The sequence below is a fragment of the Triticum urartu genome, chromosome 2A (assembly GCF_056163025.1).
Source record: "Triticum urartu cultivar PI428250 chromosome 2A, HENAU_Tu73, whole genome shotgun sequence".
Lineage (NCBI taxonomy): Eukaryota > Viridiplantae > Streptophyta > Magnoliopsida > Poales > Poaceae > Triticum > Triticum urartu.
In genome coordinates, this window is record NC_141874.1 from 159,883,933 (window position 1) to 159,901,916 (window position 17,984).

Below are 17,984 nucleotides of genomic sequence, written 5' to 3' on the forward strand. Positions count from 1 at the left end.
AGGGTCTGTTGGGGGCGCAGCTGGACATGCTCTTAGAGTCTAGAATAAAATGAAGCTTTCTCAGGACGTCTGGTTCTGGGCTGTTGGATTAAAAGGCCCATGAACTCACGTGGCCCAGTCCGCTTTCGCGTAAAAAAGTGAGCGAGCGAGCGGCGACCGGGCGAGCGCTCGGCCGGTCGTCCGCAGGGAAACGTTTCCCTATCCTAATACACAACTGCCTCATCAACGTATCCGCACGTTACACTGTCGCCAGTCGTCCATGCTTTTCTACCCTGCGTAGATTTGGTATCCAGTGTAGCCAAAAAGAGTCGTTGCAGAACAATAAAACCCATTTAACCGCGGTAGAAAATCCCCGCGACATTTCAAAATCCAGGCCCCGATTTACCATGTCGTTCTCATTCAATGCCAAGAGGATCATCATGGGGCACTCTGACAGGCATCCCATGCCGAATTTAAAACACGCATTTACTTTGCCCACCCCACCAGTATCCCAGCCTCACCCGCAGCCCCAACCCGCCCCCTCACCCCTCTCCCTGACGCCCCGACCGGCCCCCTGCGGCCCCACCCGACAGCCACACGGAGAAAAGTAGCCCATCGGTGCCCCCAAAGTCCCAACCCCGCAGCCAGCCGCGGTCGCTGTCGCCACCCCCTGCCCCCGGATCCCACCACCGGTTTCGTGCCGCGGTTGCCCACATCACACCACACCACACCACGCACGGCCGCTCGCGTGCGTACCCAACCGGGGAGATTTCGGGGGCCATCCAGGGGCGGAAGGGTCATTTCCCCTGCCCCCATTAATCAAGTCCACACGAGCCGCAGCCTCACGCCCCACGCCGCCTTCGCTAGCGGACGAGCCCGCCCTCCCCAAACTGCCCCTCGCACCGTCGCCTCCAAAACCACCTCCGCCTTCCTCCTCACTCAGGCCCCTCCGCTCAGCCCCGCACCGCGCCGATGGCCGATTCGCCGAACCCTAGCTCCGGGGACCTCCCCTCGCCCGCCGGGAGCTCGCCCGACAAGCCGTACCCCGCGGATCGACGCGTCGCGGCGCTCGCCGGCGCGGGCGCGAGGTACAAGGCCATGTCCCCCGCGCGGCTGCCGATCTCGCGCGAGCCCTGCCTCACCATCCCCGCCGGCTTCAGCCCCTCCGCCCTCCTCGACTCCCCCGTGCTCCTCACCAACTTCAAGGTGACTGCCGCCTCCCTGTACTGTACCTCTCGCCTCTCGCCTGCTGTTACTACTTGTTACCGCGGGATCTGCGGGCTGTACGGCGTCCGTGTCATGCTGAGGTCAATTTGAGCTGGGGAAAAGGAGGGATTCCGATGCGCATTAGCTCCGCGCTCTAGTTTATGAGACAATTGCGCCGGGGAATTAATTGGCTCGTGGCCTCGGAATAACGCGCTTTCCCTGTGCGCTTTCGCATTTCCGGCCATGCCATGAAGCTTCTGGAACTTCCTTTTCTGCGGGGGTTCTTCGTGATATGTTTGTTTTCCCCCCGCTTCTTCTTTTGGAGCGTCCCCGCGCCGTCTACTTGCTGTGGAGTGAGGGGGATGCTGTTGCTTGTGCGTCTGCAGGGAATTATTCTGTTAGTTATGCACACACTTGGTGGCTACGAGAACAAATCATCATTTGACATTCCTTCTACGGGGGCTCTGTAGGGCCTTATTTAAGGAAACGCCCCCTCGGCCCTGGCCGGTTATACTGGTGGTGTGCTAAGAGATGGTGCTCGTTCATAAGGACATCACCAAGTAATTGTGTTCGGGTTGACCGTTTGGTTGTTATTCTTCCTCGGGATTGGTTGTAGAAGTGGTATTTGTTTTCCTGAGTCCTCTTGCTGGCAGCGTACAAACTGAAATGGCCCTTGCTTGCTGGGCCTAATCACTTGCTTGCAGCATCATTGTTGCTTTCTTTGTCTTGCTCTGTTATTCTTGCCGGCCTTCTTCTTCATGTTTCCTCTTTCAAGCATAGGAGAAAATGATTGGCAAACTTGTTACTTTTAAAGAAAAATATTTATTAAGGTGGCATTTATTTCAGAGGGCGAGGTACTTCATATATGCAATCTGCAGGCTATAGTAAAGAAAAATATTTATTAAGGTGACATTTATTTCAGAGGGCGATGTACTTCATATATGCAATTTGCAGGCTGTAGTGTTGTTGTACTTCCTATTTTGCGTTCGCAAGTATTCAGAGGTCTTAAAGCGTGGTGGACACTGAAAATAGTTAACAAAAATTTCTTTCAGGTTGAACCTTCACCAACAACTGGTAGTCTGAGCATGGCTGCAATTATGCACAAGAGTGCTCATCCAGACATACTGCCTTCGCCACGGGATAAGTCTTTTCGAGCCCATGAAGATGGGGGTTCTAGGGATTTTGAATTCAAGCCTCATCTGAATTCGTCTTCTCAATCAGTGGTACACAACCTTTAATTTTCTTTTCTCTGTGTCCTATAGAGATTAATGTACTTTATCTTGCAGAACATCAAAAGAAAATTTAAGCATTTTGTTTCTATACGACCCCACAAATATATCTGGCCTTTATTGTGCATATTATAACCATAATTCGGCTAGGTTCTTGAATTGTTGCATAATTCATAATCTTGCCTATCATTTGTAAATGCATGTACGAACTTACCTATTTTATTCTGATCTTCTTTGGAGGGTAGGAAGGTAACACTATCCCAGATGCATGGCAAATCTCAGTATAGAACTCATTAACTCAATATCCATATGTAACATTACTTCTTTCACATGTAGTGGAGAAGTTTCTTTATAAATAGTAGAGTTTGAAAAAAGCACTTTGAATGACAGTTTGGGGAAAAACTATGGTACATATGTAGTTAGATCTATCTGTGCTTGCTATGTTAGTCACATTCTTTCTTAATTCCTGTTGACTTGTTTTTGCATATTTTGTTTTGCATCGTGTAACATTTGTAATGCTCATATTTTGTACTGCAGGCTCCTGCTATGAGTGATCTAAAAAAACACGAGCATTCTATGCAAAATCAGAGTATGAATCCCAGCTCATCATCTAGCAATATGGTGAATGAAAACAGACCTCCCTGTTCACGCGAGTCAAGTCTTACAGTGAATGTAAGTGCTCCGAACCAACCTGTTGGAATGGTTGGTTTGACTGACAGCATGCCTGCTGAAGTTGGTACTTCTGAGCCGCAGCAGATGAATAGTTCTGACAATGCCATGCAAGAGCCGCAGTCTGAAAATGTTGCTGACAAGTCAGCAGATGATGGCTACAACTGGCGCAAATATGGGCAGAAGCATGTCAAGGGAAGTGAAAACCCTAGAAGTTATTACAAGTGCACACATCCTAATTGTGAAGTAAAAAAGCTATTGGAGCGTGCGGTTGATGGTCTGATCACGGAAGTTGTCTATAAGGGGCGCCATAATCATCCTAAGCCCCAGCCTAATAGGAGGTTAGCTGGTGGTGCAGTTCCTTCGAACCAGGGTGAAGAACGATATGATGGTGCGGCAGCTGCTGATGGTGAGATGTTTGTCATGATTTCTTGGAAATACTGCATCAGGTCCCTATAGTTTGGAGCTTGGCATGCTGCATTCTTGTATCTAGCATGGAAGTAAAAATGTATCGACATCTATGGTTGAATTTTAGGATCCCATTGCTGCTTTTCCCTCCTCTCGAGTAGCTTCCTATTTTTTATGAACTTAATATAGTTGTAGTAAAAACCATCAGTTCAAAATTGTAAAATTCTTGGAAATGAATCCCTTGAAGTTACAAAACTCAAATTTAATTCTCACTCCAATCTATATTAATTGTCGCTGATTTAGTACATATGAGTTTCCCTGAGTTGAACGTGGGCATCACAATAGATATATATTGACCAGTCCGTACACAAAAGGAGAGCTTGTGGTAGAAATGCTTTAATTTTCTTGTAGTCATTGTTTTCTTGCTATCTCAGACTTCTATCTTTTTTGCAGATAAATCTTCCAATGCTCTTAGCAACCTTGCTAATGCGGTAAATTCGCCTGGCATGGTTGAGCCTGTTCCAGTTTCAGTTAGTGATGATGACATAGATGCTGGAGGTGGAAGATCCTACCCTGGGGATGATGGTACTGAGGAGGAGGATTTAGAGTCAAAACGCAGGTATGCTTGGTTTGAACTTGGTAAATTTACACTTTAAAGAATCATTCCTGTCAAGTGACAAGTGCTAATCTTCTTGTCTACAACTATCAAATATGAAAACAGGAAAATGGAGTCTGCTGGTATTGATGCTGCTCTGATGGGTAAACCTAACCGTGAGCCCCGTGTTGTCGTTCAAACTGTAAGTGAGGTTGACATCTTGGATGATGGGTATCGTTGGCGGAAATATGGACAGAAAGTTGTCAAAGGAAACCCCAATCCACGGTAAGTATTTATTTTCTTCATTAGTTGCTTTTTATCCTTTTATTGTCTGGCTCTTGAGAAGATTGTCATTGTAATGGTAAATATCTACTCTGGCTAAGAACTTTTTGCACTTTGTATTTTGCGACATGTCTATGCATAATTGTATTTTATATGCTTTCTCAGTCACGTGTCATGCATGTGTTGAGTTTTATCCCTAACATAAGAGAGCCTGTGATTAAGATGATACTGGTTAAATGTAATATCTTTCAATCATAAATTTGTTGTAGAAGGCTGATAGAAATGAAATAAAATGGTCATTGAACAAGTATTCTACTTCACACCTATGCTCAAGGTTTTATATGAATGAATAAGTGGACATCTGGTGAAGACATGTGGTAGATGAAGATGAAATATATGTTACTTCACCTTTATCACTGATTCACTGTTGGTGATCACATGCGGATATGGAAGAATTCCTATTCCGTACTACAATCAGCACATGTGTCTTGAAGGCCGCTCAAAGCTAGACCGCGTTTAGTCCGTCATATAGTTTTTACCATCCAGTTCTACCCCCTCCGTTCCAAAATACTTGTCGTGGCTTTAGTTCAAAATTGAACTAAAACCACGAGAAGTATTTTGGAACGGAGGGTGTATTATTTATGTGGGCTGGTACAGAGGTCCATTAGTTTTGTTATATGATGAGTTTTCCCCCTTCTGGTGAAGGATCACATTTAAAGGCAGATATGCTATTGAGAATCATATAACATATGATATTGAGAATCGTATAACATATAATGCAAAACAAAAACACACACACTTCATTTGTGTTATGGCACATGATTATATTGATGTATCATGTATGTATGCGTGTATACGATGAGCCCTGCAACACTATAGTTAGCAGAGATAATAAAACTAGAAAGCAATGCTCCACTCTTAAATTATACTACCTCTGTAACTAAATATAAGACGTTGAACTGGAAAAACGTCTTATATTTAGTTACAGAGGTAGTACTATATAAAATATTATCCCTAAGCATACAAAGTGAAGGCAATTGATTGGCTGGTGTATGTCTGTTTTAGTAAGGGTGATATTTGGCCCCAAGTCCATGTGTGCAGCCAGTTTATTTATGCATGGGGTGCAAGGCTTTAGAATAGTCCTTTGCAGTTTGAGTTGCTAGCTAGTCAAAGACGCCCTTTTCATGAGGGAGAAAAGACTAGCTACATAAATGTTTGGTTTGAAGCTAATGGTTGCGTAAGAATTGCTAGTGTTGAAAATGTATTGTCATGCATTTGCTTTGCTGCCTAAGTTTTGACTTCAACTCCTGGTTCTTTTTTGGCCAAATATTCACGGGCATGACCAGAATTTTCGCAAACATTAGCAGTGGAAACTTTGACAACCAAACAGATTATACTGGTGTGCTTGCATGTATTTGTATGCCATGGCCTTTCACTACTCCTTCCGATCTGAATTAACTGACGCGGCCTCGGAGGGAGTACTTCATTTTATAGAGGCTGCGTCAATTAATTTGGATCGGAGGGAGTACTTCATTTTTAAGTATGTTAAAATGGCAATGTTGTACGGATACACTGTGCCATATGAAATGCTATTCCCATGTATACCAAAGGGAGGCATTTAATTTGTAGTCCAGTCTTTTTAGCCCCTCGAGGGCTATATCCACCCATGCATCACCGTCCGATAGATGTGTTGTGATCTATATGGCCATTGTGCTTGCAGATTGCTTTAACTTCGCGCATTTATTTATAGTTTGCTAATGAACACACCAATGGGATGTCGTACAGTTTACATGTCAGATCGGAGTCAACGCATCATCAACTTTCCCTGCACCTCCTCCAAGAGGCAAATGAATTCATGGTCTGGGAAAACTTTTGCACTAATTGACAAACAATTTTCTTGTCTAATAAATTATTCTGTTTGGATTACATGCACAACTGTCCCAAAACGTAAGCAGAATTAGAGTTTGCATTAATTGGTTGGGTCGTGCTGATCACACACGGAAACAAAGTGTAAGAGGTACCCATAATGCAGGTCCGAACTCCAAAAAGCTCACCTTGTAACATACTTGATCAAATGCAAATGATGCCACAACTCCCACTTATTCCAATAAAAGAATGTGGCTCAACAAGGATTCCTACAAGCGTAGATCTTTCACGAAGGATGGATGTTCTATATATACTAATATACTTTTTTATTCTATTTTATTTATCTTATAAATTGGAGTTAGTGGTGATCGTGGTGAGTTCACTCCCACCACTCCAGCCCAATTTCTCTCATCCATCCAGGACCCACCAGGAAAGAAGGAAAATGATAAACAAAACAGTAATATAATGTAATTATGGACCCCAGACCTGCTGCTAAACATAGATCAGTCAAACCAGCAAGCCACTGCCTTACTAATATTTTTTGAATGAGAAAATACTTTACAAGTGCACGAGCGTACACTTCTTTTTCCACTGCAACACAAGCCAGCCAGTCGCTGGCTGGCGCTCCCTCCTTCCCAATCCATGTCCTCCGGCCTCCCAGTATCCATTTATAGTTATGGTGTATTACCTTTTATGGTGTTATGCTTAGCAAGTGCATTGGTTGTTGTATACTGCTACTAATCTAATACTCCCTCTGCGGAGTGATCTAAACGCTCTATATTTCTTTAGAGGGAGTACAACTGTAATCATTTTTGTGGTTGCGTAATAACACACTGACATTATGCTAGTCCTTATAACAAATAAGATGGGATCATTCGAATGCATGTCTTCTTAAAAACAAAGCTATGAGCATTAAATGTTCCGGCCTTTTTCTTTTAGGACAGCTAGGCAGCAAATTTTCCACTCCCTCCGTCCCGAAATGTAAGACGTTTTCGATACTATGGTAGTGTCAAAAAGCGTCTTACATTTTGGGACAGAGGGAGTAGTAAAAAAAGCAGTTCAACCACTGGTTAATCACACTGCTACACTCATTCAACCTGACCACACGCTGGCAGCACCAAGTAATAATGAACCATAACATACAGCACCAAGTAATAATGAGCCACATGAGCATGCATTTTTTTGGATGATAATTATGTGAGTCAGGCTTTTAAGGGCTTGATTGATTCTGGTGATTGATGTTTCGAAAAGTCAACCACATGGATCGCACCGCGACCTAAATTTGTATCACCTTGTGAATGGATTTATATGTAGCTAGTAGCTACTAGTTTGTTATGTGAGCCATTGCACTCTTATATATTTTCTGTTCTTGACTGCAGGAGTTACTACAAATGCACAAGCACAGGATGCCCTGTGAGGAAGCATGTTGAGAGAGCATCGCATGATCCTAAATCAGTGATAACAACGTATGAAGGAAAACATAACCATGAAGTCCCTGCTGCGAGGAATGCAACCCATGAGATGTCCGCGCCTCCCATGAAGAATGTCGTGCATCAGATTAACAGCAATATGCCCAGCAGCATTGGCGGCATGATGCGAGCATGCGAAGTCAGGAACTTCAGCAACCAATATTCTCAAGCCGCTGAAACCGACAATGTCAGTCTTGACCTTGGTGTTGGGATCAGCCCGAACCACAGCGACGCCACAAACCAAATGCAGTCTACAGGTCCTGATCAGATGCAGTATCAAATGCAACCGATGGCTTCGATGTATAGCAACATGAGACATCCATCAATGGCAATGCCAACGGTACAAGGGAACTCTGCTGGCCGCATGTATGGTTCCAGAGAAGATAAAGGTAGCGAAGGGTTTACTTTCAGAGCCACACCGATGGACCATTCAGCTAACCTATGCTATAGCGGTGCTGGGAACTTGGTCATGGGTCCATGAGTGGAATGATGAGAGTGTCTGCAAATGCTTATAGCTCCATGAATCATATATTACAAACAATGCTTTTGTAACGACAATCTCTTCAGCAAGATTCTTAATTGTGTATCGGTTACAAGTCAGTTCCAGCCGGAGGCAAGTAAGCTATAAGCTATACCTGGGGGACTGCAGCAAATGCGCATGTGTCTTTTTAAGTGCGGAAAAGGCCCCTGCTGTATGTAGCGCTGCAGCCCTACATTCGTTGTACAGCGAACCTAATATGATTAGTTAATTAGATTATGAGAATTTGGTTTTGTGAACTGTCTTATCTTCTGTACTGGAATATTGACAGAAATATAGATCCATCGTAATTTTCTTTTACCGTTAAGACAACTGTTATTTATGGATGCTTGTACAGCAATCATTTTTGATTGGGTTTTAGGTTTACTTTGTGCTACTCAATTACAAGTTCCAACCCTACTCCAAAAAGGGCATGGACAACCAGAAGTGCATCAAGAAGCATGGGTGGTCGAAACCTCCTGAGAGTTATGTTAAATTGAATATTGTTGCTGCCTTGAGCCTTCAGGAGGAGATTGGTGCTACTGGAGTACTGATCAGAGATGACCGTGGGCATTTTGTTTTGCGGCGAGTAACAGTAGAATAGATCATGTAAACTCGGCACCTACTGCAAAAGCGAGAACTTTCATGGATGGTCTAATCCTTGCAGGACAGGTTGGATGCGAGAATATCATAATTAACTCGGACTGTATGGAAGTGGTTTAGTCTATGCATGATGGTGGCTATTCAACAACCAAAGCTTCGGCAATTTACGAAGAGTGTGTGCTCTTAGCGAGGAATTTTTCTCGACGGGAGATCCTCCGACTTTTGTTTTGTATATCTAGCCTGGTGGATTATGTTACCATGTTCGAAAATTAATAAAATCGTCGTGATGGCTTTCCCTCAAAAAAGAAAAAAAGATCTCCAAAGGCACCAACACCCATCATCTCAAATCATTTTAGTTACTTGGCAGTGCTGATTGAGACTTACTTAAATGCAATTACATTAAGATTAGACGTCTGAAACTGAAACATATACTGTAGCCCTCGAACTTGTACCACTACTACATCTCATCAGCCTCTTATCCAGGCCTAGACCTAAGTTCGGCGTTACAACAGCCGGTTACCTGGGAGCTATTCTTCTCCACAGCAGCAGCAGCAGCAGCAGCAGCATCCTAGAGTCCAACAAAGCATGCATCTAGATTCGCCTACGAGCAGCGAGGTCACAAAAGCAGTCACACCACAGCACTAGTGCCATGCGGAGGAGACGACGAGGGGCTTGCTCTTCCAGCCGAGGTAGAGCGCGCCGTCCCGCTCGGCGAGCTTGTAGTTCTCCGAGTAGCTCTGCAGCAGCGTGCTGATGGTGGCGTTCACCAGCGCGCTGAGCGGCGACGGCCTGAAGCCGGCCATGGTGAGGCGCGCCTTCCACTTGCCGAACACCTCGTGCCGCTCCACCCGCTCCGCGCCCTCGCACGCGATCAGGTTCACCACCTCCCGCGCCAGGCAGTGCTGCTCCATGTTCACCCGCTCCCTGTCGTCCCTCGGCAGCGTCAGGTCGATGGACTCGAAGATGGCCGCGTAGTAGTCGAGCGTCTCCGCGAACCGCTGCGGGAACGGCGCCGTGTTGGTGTTGGACTCCTGCTCCACCAGCGTCAGCACCCTGGGCCGCAGCCCCTTCACCAGCCGCAGGATCCGGTCCCGGTGGTTCGCCGTGCTCACCGTCTCGTCCGGGATGTGGTGCAGCTCCAGCGTGAAGTTCACCGCCAGCGCCTCCCCGGGGACGACCCCGAGGTGCGCCTCCTCCACCTCCTCGCCGGCCATGGCCACCGAGTGGAACTCGAAGGGGACCTTGCAGAGCCCGGCGATGTGCGACAGCCTCCTCCCGACAAGGTCCAGCCCGCCGCCCCGCGCGTAGGCCGACACCGTGTCGTCGATGCCGGTGATCCTCACCGTCGGCGGCCCGCCGGGCCTGGCCGCGAGGGCCTGGAGGAGGGAGATCCACTGCGCTCCCTGGGCGATGTGGAAGTCGATAATGTGGATCCGGTCCTCCCCCTTGACGGCCTCCGCGATGGCGCCGTTGGCCGACATGTAGCCGAACTTGAAGTAGGGGCAGGCCTCGTAGAGGAAATGCATGTAGGAGAGCAGGTCGGAGCTCTTGGGCTCCTTGCACCTCAGGGCCTTGTAGATGGAGTGGCCGGAGGAGGCGAGCCTGGCCACCAGCCCTTCCACCATGTAGGCTCCCAGCCTCTCCAGCGGCGTGCCGGAGACCGAGACCATCTTCCTCAGCTCCGGCACCATCACATCCACCGCGTACATGTTCTTCTCCTCCACAGCTCTGGCGCAGGCGAGCAGCAGCTCCTTCAGGTCGCCCCTGGGGAAGTCCATCATCTGCGCCCACTTCTCCGGCTCCAGCGACAGCTGCTTCGCGACGGAGCTCTCGAGGCTGTTCACTATCTCGGCGTCCGGCCCGAGCATTTCAGCCTCAAGGTCCTTGAGCTTCTGCTTCAGATCGTTGGGATCCTCGGTCGTCACAGTGACGCATGAAGCACTCACCGGAGACCCGTTGGTGGAGTCGGAGCGGCTGTCGTCGTGGGACGACGGGCTGCCGCTGCCGCTCCTGATGGACGGAGGAGTGAAGCTATGGCTGGATGGCGAGTCGTGCCTCATGCAGCCGGCTGCCGCCGAGGAGTCCAGAGTGTGCTTCATCTGAGCGACCTGGTTCTCATAGCTAGCGTCTGATGAGTGGGACTTGAGGCTGTAGAGGTGCTGTGGCACGACATGGGTGTCTGGAGATGGCTGATAAGGGCGGCAGGGATGCTGTGGGTTGTCCGAGTACTGGAACTGGAACTGCTTCGGGTTCTGCCTCTGCATGTTGCTGAAGGGGTGGATCATCCGGGAGGTTGGAGTATCGGCCATACTTGTTCTGTGAAGGATCTGACGCACTATTCACTGCATGGATCTATCTTCTAGCCCAGAAATCCAGATGAAACGAGAAATCTGAAACAGGAGAGTAATAAGACTGTAAGAAGAAAAGCACACCGAGTTACTAACTCCAAAGGTAAAACTGGTAGCCAAGCATACACTTCCAGTAACAGAGATAGAATTGGTGTATTGTATACATGGAATGGAAACACCATCTCAATCCCAGACACAGGAAATAATAACATACTGTATCTGAAAAAAGACATGTAAAAGTACAAGAGCCTAACAATCACAAGCGATCATACTTTTACTAGTGATGAAAAGTAATAGTACTAGCACTACAAGATGGCATACAAGGCATATATAAACAGATGATCAAGTTAGTCTGAAGAAAACACTTTGAGTAGTACCGAACCAACACAAACAACCAGTAGGCATCCTACAGTTAACAAGAAGCAAGTGAAGGGAGGAGCATGGTGCTGACCGAAGAAGATCGTCACGATTACATCGCCAAGACTCCCAGTCCGGGCAAAGAAAAAACAGCCGTAGTACTACTAAAGTGGGAGTATGACCTGAGCGCGCGCAAACAAAAGAGGGGCCTGTAGACGACTACAACGGGTCGTAAAGTAATCCCCACCTCATCATAATTTTCCTGCAGTGCACCAAACCGGCAGCAGTTTGACCCGCCCGTCGGCACAACCAAACCAACCACACCCCCTTTCCCGTCCCGGCGCAGGGACAGGATTAATTAACTGACATCCACTGAAATAAATATACACAAGATCGCACGGGTCAATGGTCAAAAGCCCCTGGATCTGCTTGTTTTGGCGGGCGCAAATCGAGAGGTCTAATCTATCACCAACCTCCATTTGACGCGGTCTGAGGAAATTCTCCGTAGCTCGCAAGCTTGGTCATGGCCTAGTAGGCTGGCTAGTACCGAGGCCGTACGGGTGGTGTGGTGTGCGGCTGCGCCGACTAGGCTTGCAAGCAAAATACGCCGACTGTCGCACAAAAAGTACTAGCCAAAAACAAAAACAAAAAACTACGGAAGCAGCTTCTTCCTCGCTTGAGCGACTGCCAATCTCACGAGAAAACTAACGAACTGGGCATGGATTCATGGGAGAAAACCACTGGCCGCGACCAAACATCAAGGGCCCCCTAGCTAACCGTGACCCGGAACGAGCAAGGGCAGGCCATGGCCTAGCCTAGCATCCGCCTTCATTTTGTTCAAGCGCTCATGAAGCTCAAAACTGGCCTAGCTTCCTTCGTAGCTGCTACAGAGAAGGAACGAGGAAGGGAAGTACCTCTACCCGGGTAGCTCCGGCCGGTGGCTCTCGGTCGAACCCTTGAGCTGAAGTCGGGGGGAGGAGGATTCGTGCGGCGATGGTGAAGAGCTAGCGCCGGGAGAAGAGAGAAGAGAGATCGCGAAGGGAGGGAGAGGGGAAGAGAAAGAGGAGAAGAGAGGAGGTGGGCGTTGGTGGCTCTGGTGCTGTGGTTGTGGGGGGAGTGCGATGTTGTTTCCTGTAGGGGGGTCTGGGCTGAGCTAGTGGATGCTCCGGGTGGCCGTTGCTATTTCTACCCCGGGGCCGCGCGGGGACGCGTCGTCCGCGGTTTGTGCCGTCGTGAGGCGTGACGCGCGGGCGGGGTCGGGGTCGGGGGGCGTTCAGACCGCGCCTGCGTGCGTGGCGCGCACCGGGCACGGGGATGGATCAAATATCTCAGCACTGCCCCCCACGCGAGTCGCGACCAACCTCGCGCTCGTGCGCGCTCGTGCGTCGTGCATCGAATACTTGACGCGCTACGCGGCTGGACTGCGGACTGGATGGAGGTTGGACCGTGAGACTCCACGAGGCTCCACTCCAGCGCCAGGTATTTGCTTGCTTGCTTGCTCGGGAGTCGGGATAACTGTGCTGTGCGTGATGCGCCGGGATGACGACGACGGTATACTTGTCGTAGCAACTGTCGCCGTCGTCGTGCAAGGAGAGATCATCACGTGCTGCTGGGACTAGACGATGCTTCGTCAAGGTGTATTTTCGATAGATATTTTTCGCTTCGTGCCATCAAATTGCCTGCTGACACTCGCCAAAAGGTGAGCTAAACAACGGGCTGATGAACAGCAGCCTGCTCCCAACACGCCTCCGTCGCCTTCCTGCCACTTTTCACCGTGTCTCCTTGGTCTCAACACACGTATGTGTCGTATGCTATGTCGGTGTTGAACACGAACTGAAAGTTCAGAAACAAGCGAAGCGAGCTCATGGTTTTGAGGAGCTCTCTTTCTATGTCTGCCACACACGCGGAGCATCTCCAATCCGTTCCGTCCCGTTCCGTCAAACAAGATTTTACGCATGCTTATCCTGGCTTTTCCACCACATGACCAGCACGTACTAGATATTCCGCGTCTACACAGATATGAAAAGGCCGGGGGGTCCTAGTCACGCTGCGGTTTGCATCATTTCCTCTTTCAGTGGCATCATTTCTCATGTCTGTCCCCGGGAAATTATCATCCACGTACCGCCTTTCTCGCTTTTGACAACCCATCCTTTGGCGTCCAGCGACCTTTTCCTTCCCTTTTAACTCCAAGATCGCCACGCCCAAGCTTAGCTGCGGCTGATACTTCTAACATGATAACGCCACTGCCGTTATCATAGACATGAGTGCTCGGTATCTTTTCTGATGTGTCGGCTGTCGCGCTGCTGTTCCATCATATTATGAACGCCTTGTATGAATTGGTTGATTTCCAAGGGTCTACGTTCCTTCTTCGCTAGAGTACCCGGTGGATGGCATGCCTCCAGAATTGTGGATGGCATGCATGCGGTGACTAGGACTGATTGTGCAATCTTCACTCCTACGGGTACTTGTAGGAAAAGCAACGCTGCCGGAGTCATTGTGGATTGTATAATAGGAGTAGTATATTATTGAGATTATTGATATAGTACCAGACTTCTACTTTGGCACAAATGTCACACCTTGTGCCACTGACAAGCGGTCTCAGCCTCCACCTGTCGGTGGTACAAGCTGTATCACTCATCTCTCTAGTTACTAAGGGCATCTTCAACGTCGACCCTCAAATTTGCTCTGACATTTATCCGGATAGGGGATTATTTCGCGGACACTTGTGCCAGAGGCAACGATGCCGCATATATTTCAACAACTATTGAAACAAAACAGACGAAATTCATGCAAGCTGGGCAAACTTCAATAAAATTGGGAAGAGATTTATGCAAACAAAGTGGATTTTATATAAATTGAACGAAATTCATTACATTTCGGACATACTTCAACTAAAAGTGGAGCTCGTCCGAGTCCGGAGGTATAATTTCGGACATACTTCTATTCTAAACCTAATCTATATGATCGACGGCGCTCGTTTCTCATGTCCGACCATGAGCCCCGAGAACTGAAGCTCTTGTGCTTGCCTTCGCTTTCTCCAGTTCCGCATCAGCGCTCTTCAGCTTTGCCTCCGCAGCCTCCGCCACCATAGCTTGAGTGAACGATTGTCGGCCTGCCAAGCTTGTCTTCAGGCGGAGGGGAAGAGCGGTGGCTTTCCTATGACCCGACCAGCGGCGACCTACCATGCACTACTCTTCCTCGCTGCTGACGGCGCCGGTGGACGTGCCGACTTCATGGTCGTGGCGGCGGGCGCGGCCTTGGCGGTGTCCTCGTCGTCGTCGGTCTTGCCCCGCACCGCGTCCGCCGTCTCGTCGAACTCCTTGTAGTTGGCTTCCAGTTTCTCCTGACGTTGGCAGTGCCGCCTGATGGTGTCCTGGATTAGGGGGTGCACACCACGTTGGCCTGCCGATCATGGGCTGGGCCGAGGACTCGTCCACAACTGAAGAATAGGCCACACATACCCTGGCCCTTGATACGTCTCCAACGTAATAATAATTTTTGATTGTTTCATGCTATTACATTATCAAATTTAGATACTTTATATGCAATTTTATATCATTTTTGAGAACTAACCTATTAACTCGGTGCCCAGTGTCAGTTCTTGTTTTCTGCATGTTTTTGTTTTTTCACGAAATCAATACCAAACGAAGTCCAAACACAATAAAACTTTACGATGATATTTTCAGGACCAGAAGGGACCCTAGGAGCCTCGGGAGGAGATCAGGGGGGCTATGAGAGAGCCACAAGCTCACCAGGCGCCCCCCAAGGGGGCGCACCCTAAGCTTGTGGCACCCTCGTAGCTCTGTTTGCCCTAATTCCAACTCCATAAATTCCCATAAATCTTGAAACCAATAGAGAGCCACCCGAAACACATTTTCCGCCGCCGCAAACTTCTGTTCTTCTGTGATCCCATCAGGAGGCCTTTTCCGGTACTCTGCCAAAGGGGGAATCGATCTCAGAGGGCTTCTACATCAATCCTTGTTGCCCTTTAATGATGCGTGAGTAGTTTACCATAGACCTATGGGTCCATATCTAGTAGCTAGATGGCTTCTTTTCTCTCTTTGAACTTCAATACAAAGTTCTCCATGATCTCCATGGAGCTCTATCCGATGTAATCTTCTTTTGCGGTGTGTTTGTTGGGATCCACTGAATTGTGGGTTTATGATCAGATTATTCATTGAAAGTAATTGAGTCTTTGTTGTACTTTATTATGCATGATTGTCGTAGCTTTGTATTTCTATTCGAGCTATCCGTTTGGGTTGACCAACTAGATTGATTTATCTTCAGTGGGAGAGATGCTTTGTAATGGGCTCTCAATCTTGCGGTGTCCTCACCTCGTGACAAAAGGGGTAGCGAGAAACGTATTTGTATTGTTGTCATTAATGGTAAAACGACGGGGTTCATTCATACTGCTTGAGTTTATTCTGTCTACATTATGTCAACTTGCTTCATGCATTACTTCGTTTGTTATGAACTTAATATCATAGATGCATTCTGGATGGCGGTCGATTGGTGGAGTAATAGTAGTAGATGCAGAGTCGTTTCGGACTACTTGTCATGATGTAATGCCTATATGCATGATCATTGCCATGAATAACATCATGACTATATGCTTTTCTATCAATTTCCCAACAATAATTTCTTCACCCACTGTATGCTATGTTTCAAGAGAGAAGTCTCTAGTGAAAACTATGGCCATCGGGTCTACTTTTATCATATTACAAAAACTAAAAAAATACCTTACTGCAATTTATGTACTTTTATTTTGTTTTGCAATTTATATATCTACCACTACCAGATTTAGGCCCTGCAAGTAACGAGTTCAAGGGGATTGCCAACCCTTTTGCCCGCATTGGGTGCTGACGTGGCTAGACTGCGTCGGTATTTCTGCAAAGAGGAAGGGATGATGCAACAGCTATGGTAAGTATTTTCCTTAGTTGTGAAATCAAGGTATCAATCCAGTAGGAGAACCAAGCAACACTATGTAAACGGTATCTGCACACAAAGAACAAATTCTTGCAACCCGACGCGTAAGAGGGGTTCTCAATCCCTCCTTGCGAAAAAGATAGATTGGTTTGTATGAGTTTGGGTAAATAGATCTCGCAAAAATACAAAATAAAATAAGTAAATAAAAAATGCAGCACAATATTTTTGGGTTTTTGGAATAATAGATCTGAAAGTAAATGCGGCAAAAAATAGATCGAAAAGCAAATATGATAAAAGATAGACCCGGGGGCTGTAGATTTCACTAGTGGCTTCTCTCGAGAAAATAGCACACGGTGGGTAAACAAATTACTGTTAGGCAATTGATAGAAGACAAATAATTATGACGATATCCAAGGCAATGATCAATACATAGGCATCACGTCCAAGATTAGTAGACCGACTCCTACCTGCATCTACTACTATTAGTCCACACATCGACCTCTATCCAACATGCATCTAGTGTATTAAGTTCATGAAGAAACAGAGTAATACAATAAGAACGATGACATGATGTAGACAAGATCTATTGTCACACCCTAGCTAGTTCAAGCATTAGAGTGTGCATCATGTTTAAATTCCTCTTAAATTTGAAATGGGGAAGGCAGAAACCCCCAACACCCCCCTGGAAACAATTAGGGTTTACTAAAATTATTTTCAATGAACCTGAAATGTCCTTCTAAAAAGTTCACCCTCTTTGTCTTGGGTTAGAACCCCTGGCAAAATTGGTGCACAATTTTCTAGGTCAACAGAAGGTCATTGAATTAAATCATAAGTATTTGAATTTGGGCATTTAAATGCTATAAAATAATTTAAATGCTCAAATAATTCTGGAAATAAATGTTTGCTGTTGGAAATATTCTAAACAGAGCCCACAATTATTTTCAGGATTTTTGGAAACGTTTTAGTATTTTTAATAAAGCCCAACAGTTGCAGTTTAATAGAAAAAGAAAACAATCAGAAAAAAGAGAGAGAGGGAAGCCCACCTGGGCCTTACCTGTGCTGGCCCAGCCCACCTGGCTCGGCCCAGCCGACTGGCCTTGCCAGTCGTCGTTCTCCTCCCGCTAGAAGGACGAGGAGCGCGTGGCCGGCGCCCGCGGCCACACGCCGGCCACCTCCTGCTTCTGCCGACGCCCTGGAGACGTCCAGGGATGCCACGCCGACCCCCACGTCCCCCTCTAATCCTCCCTCACTCTCCCCCTCGTCTCCCTCACCCTCTCTCGCGATGGCCGAGCACGATCCTCGCCGCCGTTCACCATAGACGTCACCAGCGCCACCCCCTCGCCCCTCCGACAAGCCCAATAGCTCCGCCTCGTCGCCCTGGACCTCTCCGCTGACCCACGCGACTCCAAACGCCACCGAACGCCGTCTTCGCCCTCGTCTTCAACCTCGGGCACCCGAGCCGTCTCCGGTCGATTCGCCGCCGCCAGGACCTCCCCGAGCTCGCTGACCCCCTCTCCGACCCCGCCGTGA

General features: G+C 47.7%; 2 protein-coding genes across 2 annotated transcripts; one reads left to right on the forward strand and one right to left on the reverse strand.

Annotated features, from left to right (window-relative positions):
• Positions 1-759: 759 nt before the first annotated feature.
• On the forward strand, positions 760-8,541 carry LOC125536474 (WRKY transcription factor SUSIBA2). Its single transcript, XM_048699700.2, has 6 exons — positions 760-1,185; positions 2,238-2,408; positions 2,952-3,492; positions 3,945-4,110; positions 4,213-4,371; positions 7,614-8,541. The coding sequence occupies exons 1-6, from the start codon at positions 952-954 to the stop codon at positions 8,182-8,184; spliced, it is 1,842 nt and encodes a 613-aa protein (XP_048555657.2). The 5' UTR covers positions 760-951; the 3' UTR covers positions 8,185-8,541.
• A 619-nt stretch (positions 8,542-9,160) lies between these two features.
• Positions 9,161-12,702, reverse strand: LOC125536473 (chitin-inducible gibberellin-responsive protein 2). Its single transcript, XM_048699699.2, has 2 exons — positions 12,443-12,702; positions 9,161-11,213 (listed from the first exon to the last, which is right to left on the reverse strand). The coding sequence occupies exon 2, from the start codon at positions 11,130-11,132 to the stop codon at positions 9,465-9,467; it is 1,668 nt and encodes a 555-aa protein (XP_048555656.1). The 5' UTR covers positions 11,133-11,213; positions 12,443-12,702; the 3' UTR covers positions 9,161-9,464.
• Positions 12,703-17,984: the final 5,282 nt, after the last annotated feature.

Coding starts and splice junctions, on each gene's coding strand:
- LOC125536474 (XM_048699700.2), top strand. CDS start 952: ATGGCCGATTCGCCGAACCCTAGCTCCGGGGACCTCCCCTCGCCCGCC. Junction 1,186..2,237: donor TGCTCCTCACCAACTTCAAG/GTGACTGCCGCC, acceptor AATTTCTTTCAG/GTTGAACCTTCACCAACAAC. Junction 2,409..2,951: donor ATTCGTCTTCTCAATCAGTG/GTACACAACCTT, acceptor TTTGTACTGCAG/GCTCCTGCTATGAGTGATCT.
- LOC125536473 (XM_048699699.2), bottom strand. CDS start 11,132: ATGGCCGATACTCCAACCTCCCGGATGATCCACCCCTTCAGCAACATG.